We start from the raw sequence: 9213 nt of genomic DNA, 5'->3' as shown, positions 1-9213 counted from the left end.
AGTGGTGAGAGAGGTGAATGCTCGAGTGCTTGGACGAGGATTAAAACTGGTAGATGAGAATGACCATGAATGGGAGGTAAATCAGTTGTTGTTTGCGGATGATACTGTACTGGTTTCAGATGCAGAAGAGAAGCTTGACCGACTAGTGACAGAATTTGGAAGGGTGTGTGAGAGAAGGAAGTTGAGAGTTGATGTTGGTAAGAGTAAGGTTATGAGATGTACGAGAAGGGAAGGTGGTGCAAGGTTGAATGTCATGTTGAATGGAGAGTTACTTGAGGAGGTGGATCAGTTTAAGTACTTGGGGTCTGTTGTTGCATCAAATGGTGGAGTGGAAGCAGATGTACGTCAGAGAGTGAATGAAGGTTGCATAGTGTTGGGGGCAGTTTTGAATAGTAAAAAATAGAGGGTTGGGCATGAATGTAAAGAGAGTTCTATATGAGAAAGTGATTGTACCAACTGTGATGTATGGATTGGAGTTGTGGGGAATGAAAGTGATGGAGAGACAGAAATTGAATGTGTTTGAGATGAAGTGTCTAAGGAGTATGGCTGGTGTATCTCGAGTAGATAGGGTTAGGAACGAAGTGGTGAGGGTGAGAATGGGTGTAAGAAATGAGTTAGTAGCTATAGTGGGTAGGAATGTGTTGAGGTGGTTTGGCCATGTTGAGAGAATGGAAAATGGCTGTCTGCTAAAGAAAGTGATGAATGCAAGAGTTGATGGGAGAAGTACAAGAGGAAGGCCAAGGTTTGGGTGGATGGATGGAGTGAAGAAAGCTCTGGGTGATAGGAGGATAGATGTGAGAGAGGCAAGAGAGCGTGCTAGAAATAGGAATGAATGGCGAGCGATTGTGATGCAGTTCTGGTAGGCCCTGCTGCTTCCTCTGGTGCCTTAGATGACCGCGGAGGTAGCAGCAGTAGGGGATTCAGCATTATGAAGCTTCATCTGTGGTGGATAACGGGGGAGGGTGGGCTGTGGCACCCTAACAGTACCAGCTGAACTCGGTTGAGTCCTTTGTTAGGCTGGGAGGAACGTAGAGAGTAGAGGTCCCCTTTTTGTTTTGTTTCATTTGTTGATGTCGGCTACCCCCCAAAATTGGGGGAAGTGCCTTGGTATATGTATGTATTATATATATATATATATATATATATATATATATATATATATATATATATATATATTTGTGTGTATATATATGTGCGCATGTATGTACATGTATGAATATATACACATATTTAGTATATATATATATATATATATATATATATATATATATATATATATATATATATATATATATATATATATATATATATGTGTGTGTGTAAGTTTTTATAAAAAGTTATGTGTATATAACATTTATGTGTTTAATTTGCAATATTTTTACTTATAGTAAGCTCAAGTTTAATGTGATATTTCCAGTAATTTGGGAACGCTATTTCCATGGTTAAGAGTAGTTTAAATGAAAACATAATATGATAAAAAAGACTGACTGATATTATTTGTTCAGCTGTTATCATTGTGATAATCATTTGTACACGTATGACGTATACTTAAATTTACATAAACGTGCAATTATATTATTAAGCTAGAAATTAAACTATAGAAAGATGGAGAAAGAAGAAATAGGTTTAATGTAATTATGAAAGACAATTGCCAATAACAATTAATAAACATTATCTTGTTGATGTATCTAAAGAATCTTAATTATTATATTATGGAAAAATAATAATAAATTTCAAACATGTGATTTTAATAACATTGAAAGACAATAAAATCTAATTTTTCCTTTTATAATTTTTTTTCTGATTTCATTTCTGCCCTTATTGGGTTGATGAAAAAAATGAAATCCACTTTTAAAGCGATTTTTTTGAAATCGTATTTCCCAGATACATAATTGTCAATGGTAAACTCTTTATTTCTGTTCAACTTGTTTACATTCATATTTGGTATAGGAAACGAGAATTTGATATTTGAAAAAATTAAGAAACCATGTGAATTCTTTAACGTACATATTTTGGTGAAGAAAGCCAGACAGTCATGCCTTACCATAACAAGTTTGATCCAAAATGAGCTCTAACAGTGCAAGAAATATGTTGCAAGCATTGTAGAAAATAGGTTAGAAATAACATTTTCTCTTGAAGATATGCCCGAAAGGAAATTCAGTTACTGCAGAAAACTGTGTGAAACCAATTGGATCACTACAAATAAAGTCCTGTAAAAAAAAAAAAAAAAAAAAAAAAAAAAAAAAAAAGCATGCTCATTCCAAGGTAATTGTTCAGAATCAATCTTATTGTCAGAAACTTTCCACTGTAAGCTCGAATATTTTAAGGGAAGTATTTGAAACCCAGTACATCATTGTTGAAAAAATCTCAGAAGCAAGTTCCAACTGCCCAAAATGGTTCTCGTAAAATGAACAATGAATGCAAGAAGTATATAAAACAAGATTGCTTGTTGATAACTAGCTCGCCTTTTGACTTGCATTCTGAAAGCCATCTCAAAGAACACTAGTAACAGGATCTCATCTCAAAGAACTGATTGAAAGTTGGGCTCTTACGTTTCTTGTAGCACACAGTAATCAGATCTGCTAAAGTGGAGAAGAGGAAAGGCCATTTGGGTTTCCTTTCATGTTCTAAGTAGATTACTAGCGTACAAAATTTGACGTCTTTTGATTTAGTGAAAGAATGATTTCTTTACATTTGATGTGTATCTTTTGTCATGGTGTATTATACTGATTAACTTGCCATTTACAAAGCGGCTAAGTGGTCTTATTGGATTAGAATACTTAATAAGACTTTAAGGAAAAATGAGCTGAAGATAAAAACAGCAAAAAGGTTTTGTTTTCTTATACAGACTCATTAGAAGACACCAAAAGAAATTGATCAATTTACATAGTGTAACATAAATAGGCTTTTAATACAAAAGAGTTTATTTTCCTATTACCTGTACGGATTGTCAATTACTATCTGCCAAAACCATCCGAAAAAGCTATTAGTACATATTCCTTGTTCGTGACCGGCTTTTCTGTCTGGAATTCTGGAACACGTCGCTTGTATCGAAGTTTTATTTTGTTTTTTTCTGACCATGTTCATTTCGACCTGTCTTCATACTGAAATGGGCTGGGAAACAAGGATATAATATACGAGTTTAAATAGATTCTACGAAAGAGAAATTTTTAATCTTATCACCTTGGGTATTGTGTAGGATAAATAAGAGAATCTAATGATTTATTTTTTTCAAAGTGGATCGCTGAGAAGATTATGAAATATACACAATACAGTTTATTTATGAACCGATACAGAGCAACATATATAAAAAAGCAGAAAATATAACCCAGAAAATATAACCCAAATACTAAACTCTTCTCATTTGATCAATACATTCGGTGAGTTATCTTGTCTGAGAAGTAATTATCAATAAAGAAAATGTTGTCATTCTACTCTCATTGCCATCATTGGTATTATATTTCCCTTCATTCGTTGGTTAATAACACTATTTTCAATTCTCTCTATATAAAGGGGCGCTTCATGGAACAGAGATGATCTACCTCTTCTCTCCCACGGCCTACAGACAAACCTTCAATTCTCAGCTCAACTACAATGAAGAAATCATCAGCGATAACATCAAGAGAATAGTTTATACTTTTGCGAACAGCGGGTGAGTTGATGGAAAGTTTAAAGATTCTAAATCTTTTCATATGAATGTTGTACGTTTCTTCATTCTCTCTAGTAAACATACAGATACCATACTGTACATGACGAAAAACTGTTGTATAAGAAAATGCATTGTTAGACTGTCTGCTGGAATGTTTTAATAGACATTATATTTACTGACTTTGAAAGTGTCGACTAGGTATTTTTGCGATAGAATTAATTCTCTCTTGTACCCTTGTTACTATTTGTAGATTTGTCCCTAACATCATTGTTAAATATTCAATGTCTGATAGTGTGATAGCCTTTGGAAACGTCCAAAGGCGATCTGTTGGACGGGAATTCGAGACCTGTTCAAGGTCGATAGATTCTAGTAGTGTCTGCAACCTCACCATCACTGTGAGCTAGATATGAGGTGGTTTGGGGGACCCTGTAGGTCTACCTGCTGAGTCATTAGCACTCATTGGCTGGCCTTCCCTGGTCCTAGCTTGAGGGAGAGGGGTCCTGGATGCCGATCATATGTATATATGGTCAGTCTCTAAGGCCTTGTCGTGTCCCTTGCACAAATACACCTACCGCACTCCTTTATTCATGCCATTTTGCTTGCTGATGCTGACTTTAACATCCCTTAGTTGCTATATATAGGTCCATGTATTAATATTGTTCAGTTACTCCAAATGTATTCATTTACGGTTGTTTGTGTGTCGTGGGAGGAAGGGGAGAATTGCCTACCATAGCATGTTTTGCCAGACTAAAAACTACTTTTTCTTAGTTAACTGTAATCCTTTACTGTTTTCATATCTTTTTCTGGGATTGGGTTGTGTTGGAGGGAGTGGGGTGCTGAAGTTAAGGAGGAATATTACAATTGTCTTTTTAGTTTCTATTGGGATACCATCCTAATATATCTACGACCACCAATATTCTAACTATTTTTCCTTGACCGCGTTGTTTCCTTTTTTTTCTTTTACTTTGATGAACTAGAGACAATAAGAGTGTTCATTAGTCTACAACGGTTTATTAACTATATTATAGTCGTATGTATCACGCCTCTTTTTTTCAGAAATTGTGGATATTTATGTCTTGTCACAATTACCAATCCTAGATATGATTAGAAGTCACTAGATAATCAATAGTGCGTAGTACAAATTTATATTATATGTAATAAAAGTTTTCTTAATTAAACCGTACATCATATAGAATTGATAGAAATTTACCAAAACTGACACATATGCTAAAATATAAACCCATAGTTTACAGCTATTCTCCCCAGTACTATTAGTATAACTCGCATTAATCCAAGAAAATATATTTTTTCTTAAAGTAAACCAGAGCTAACCCAGTATGCACCTAGATGGGAGAAATACACACCGCAAACACCCAAGTATGCATCGTTGAAGTCCAATCAGATCCATCAGTCCTATCAGCATCACTTGATTGCTTTTTGGAATAACCTCCTTCCAGAGTTAGGAGCCATGTCCTTTGGAAGGACAACGCCTGGAGGAACGACGACATATCCTCCAATTCCGACAGGTAGCAATCCTTCCTTCACTGACACCCAGAGTAAGTCTGCACTGGGTAAATCCTCCTTACTCTAAATATACTTTTTTGTTTTTAAATATGCTTTGCATTAAAATCTTTTAAGCTAAAAAGAAAATCTGAGATGGTAAAACATCACATAAAAGATATGAATCTATCCCTCCTAATACCAGTAAGCTCACTAGAAAGCAAATGTTTGCAAAAGTATAACTTGGATTGTTCACGAAACACAAATTGTACTTTTACTAGTGTTTTTAGTTGTAATCAGGGACTCTTTTACCATGAAGATTTCTGTAACCCAAAATATTTCCACCCCTTATTGCTATTTTCTATCAGATATGCACCAACGATTTTGAAGCATACTCACATGATCTAACTGATTTAAGAAAAGGAAGTATTTTAGTTTTTTTCCCTCTCTCCTCTTTTCTTAAATTTTACCAGCTTGTTTATTTTTTTAAAGAATCGAAATATTAGTCTGCAGATACTTACATCGTAATTTTGCAGAGATTTATTATTTTTATAATTAACGAAAAAGCATAATTGAACATTGGAGCAATTTCATGAAATTTTCTAGTAATTACAGGGGAGCCTTCAACGGACCAGCCAGCACAGTACCAGTCGGCCGTATGGGTGTTAGTTGCAATTATTCTTCTCCTGGTGGGAGCCATTATAGCATATGTCATTTGCGCTAAACGACGAAAGAAGCAAAACTCAGGTAGTCTTCAGGATCAATGACAAACAGAAACGAGAAGTAGTGAAAGAGCTGTTTACAGGCGAACACTGGGGACCCTTCGGGATCAGCCATCTTCGCCTACTATGAGAGAGAATCCAGTGGTTTCGGAACCACCTTTACATGTAGAAATCCATGCAGCGGAACAACAACTGACCCATTTTGGATTTGGGTATCTGGAAAGACGCGAACCAGATGGTTTTGAAGCCAGTGAGGGATTATCTACCAGCACACCTGGAACTATTTCCAGGATCAATCCCCTTATGAGATTAGCAGCTTCATATGAAGAAGAGGAGGAGGTAGTGGAGGAGGAAGAAGAAGATGAGGAGGAGAGAATTCGACAAGAACCAGTCCAGTCTAGTCCTGATGTCAAACGGAAAGTTCAGTTGTCTAACTTCTCCAAAGCCCACTATTGGTTTAGATCTCAAAACGATCGAGAGGATTCTGTAATAGAAACTTGTGCTGAAACCATTTTTGATGATAGTTCAGATTCCAGAGGTGGCACAACCAGAAGCTGTTATATCCAAGAAGATGATGCATCTTACACGTAAAGAAAATCAACTGGAGCTTTCCAGGGAGAGAGACAAAATCCATTTCATCCCTTCCTGGAAAGAACATTCGAGAAAGTCTCGAATGAGCTCTTTCACTTCTTCTCGTTGAGAATTATAGTGAACGTTAATTGGTGAGCCGATTAAGTGTTTTATTATGAAGACTTGTTTGTTAAATATTTCTTTTTAGGTAAATCTGGTCTGATTTTATAGACCTTAGATATTTTTTAAATGAAAAGCATTAGATTTTTTTTTCTTACTACTGTCCCGCAGTTGTCATCTGCAATTAATTTTTATGCTATCAATGCAATCAGTCTATATTTCTTGCAGGTAATTCTGCAGTCCAAAGTTGAAGAGATGCATGCTCATCTTAACTTTAGAATAGAATAAATCACATTGGTAGTATTGCTTCTGTAATACAGAAGTACTTCTTGCTTTCTTTTGTTGTTTATACTTACAATATGCTCAAGCTCTCTCTTACAGCAATGCAGCACTATATAATAAATAGAAATCAATTTTAATTTCAAGTAGAAGAAACTATGTAAAAATCATATATTTTTAAGATTTTAGTTTTTATTTGCATCTGTCAATTTACCCTTGTACTGGAATTTGAAAAAAAAAAAATTGAAAAGAAAAGAAATTTCATGGGATGAATTAAGACTCATTAGTGAAAGTTATATTGAACCAACAAGGATGTTATCACGGTATTATCTTAGATGATGATCTTTCTTATAACGCTGACTAATTACCACTATATTGGATACAATGCGCACCACAATTATTTTGTATTTTGAGTTAAAGAAGATAGGTGAACTTTTACAGCAGGTTTTCGTAGGAAATAAATGTAAATGTGTTCATGTGTTTTGCTTCTCTCTCTTACCCTGTCAATAATTCTAGTCTATAATAACCTTTCATACTACTATGATACTAGTGATGATCATAAGAAGTAGGTTTCTGTTTGAGGCTCGAGGTGGGGATGGCAGGTTCATCCTTACTAAGATTCTTGGGGGGGATGTCTTGTACGATATTAGCGCCATTTTCAGATTTACTTCAAAAGCATTTATAACAAATGATATCAGCGTCAATGGCCTTTGATGTCATAATGCCAGAAAACCCTAAATCATTCATTCATTCTGCAAACTAGAAGGTTTCAACCGACGTTCCTCCAAAATTCCTGCGAATCCACAAAAAAAAAGTTACTTATTACTGCCTGTACGCCTAAATCCTGTAGTTTAGTAAAGCAAAGACTTCCTAGAAGACGAGTATAATGTCTTTGAACTATGATCATGGGACTATAAAGGCCCATTGACATGAACTAAAGTTCGCTATTATGATGCGTTTTAAATTTAGTATAGTGTTATGATTTCCTGTGTATTTAATATAATTTAATCCTCAATTCTATATTCAGCATATAACTTGTAACATAAAGAAACTACGACAAGTTTTTGGTCTATTGTGTAAGTCGTAGAAAAATGCGTATAGAATCGGTTTTATGCTTCTTTAGTCATCATTGGAACAAGTTTATTGTTTTCCTATTACATAATTATTTTAGCCTGAAAAAAACGTAGAAAAATCTTTACTAAAAGAAAATACAACGATAATATTGCCTAGGAACTCTGGAAAAGAATCATCTGAGGACACGGTTATGTTAATAGTAATCTCATTTCAAAGCTCACATTTTTACAATCTTCAGAGGAAGCAGCCATGAACAGAATTCGATTTATTATAAAAAGTCTCAAGTCAAAATGCAATGACAAAACTCTAAATCTATTCTTAAACAAATATAATTCATAGCTAAGATTAATATAAAATTAGGAAATATTTGGTTAAACATTTCTATCGATATCTCACTGAGGTTGATAATGGGAATATCAATACTTGAAAAATTGGTAAATGATGAAATAAGAAGAATAGTAGGCAAAGTAAAATTACAGAGATAGTGTAGAATGCTGAGGATGAATGGTGGGAAGGTACTTGGAGGGCTTGGGAGGAACCTGTTATGGGAGAAGATCGCGAGGGAGGCATACAATTAGATGCGAGATAAAGTGAAGGGTGATATGGAGAGAAGAGGTTTGATGGAAGAGGGTGCCTTTAATAGAAGGTATTGGAGAGCGCACACCAGGCAACCAGCCCCTTGTTATGGGAATAACAGCAAGAAAGATTTCTATCGATATGTCACATAATATATCATTACATTTTAAATTTTACATTTAAAAACTAACAATTCGGTTGATATGAAAGAGGTACTTAATAAAATAGACATTAAACTGGCGCCATAGAAGAGATATATGCAAATAGAATGTCAGAATCGCGTGAAGAGATATGAAGTGGTATGGTAGACATTGTGGTAAAGTATGGTGGCAGCAGAGGTGTGTGGGAGGACAAGTGTTAAGCAGCAACAGGAAAAAGAAATATGGTGATGGAATCAAGACATTTAAACAGCTGCGAAGGAAAACAGTATAGCCAAAAGAGGTTGGGAAGAAGATATCAACTACCAAACAATAGAAAAATATAAACGAACAAAGGGGGAAACAAAGAGATTTGTAGTGATTGCAAAGAGTTCTATGAGGTGATGAAAACACCAGAGGGAGAAAAAGGTAATCTACAAAACTGCAAAAGGGAGAAAAAACAACAGGCATGATGTGGGAGTGGTGGGAATGAATAACAACAGAAATGGAGACATCTTGATTGAGGAAGATGAAGATGGGAAGACTATTTTTAAACTTATACACTGTGAATTAGTGAGAACAACTG

The 9213-nt window shown here is 35.1% G+C and overlaps 1 protein-coding gene across 1 annotated transcript in view; it reads left to right on the top strand.

The window, feature by feature from the left end:
• LOC137628970 (cholinesterase-like) overlaps positions 1 to 5925 on the top strand; it is a 107707-nt gene extending 101782 nt beyond the window's left edge. Inside the window, exons 10-12 of the mRNA XM_068360223.1 lie at positions 3514 to 3652; positions 4967 to 5205; positions 5756 to 5925. Of these exons, the coding sequence (XP_068216324.1) occupies positions 3514 to 3652; positions 4967 to 5205; positions 5756 to 5916 (539 nt within the window). The 3' untranslated portion in view covers positions 5917 to 5925. The remainder of the gene's footprint in view (positions 1 to 3513; positions 3653 to 4966; positions 5206 to 5755) is intronic.
• The last annotated feature ends 3288 nt before the right edge of the window (positions 5926 to 9213 follow it).

The sequence above is a fragment of the Palaemon carinicauda genome, chromosome 37 (assembly GCF_036898095.1).
Source record: "Palaemon carinicauda isolate YSFRI2023 chromosome 37, ASM3689809v2, whole genome shotgun sequence".
NCBI classification, from domain to species: Eukaryota; Metazoa; Arthropoda; class Malacostraca; order Decapoda; family Palaemonidae; genus Palaemon; species Palaemon carinicauda.
This window is presented reverse-complemented; position numbering and strand designations above follow the sequence as displayed.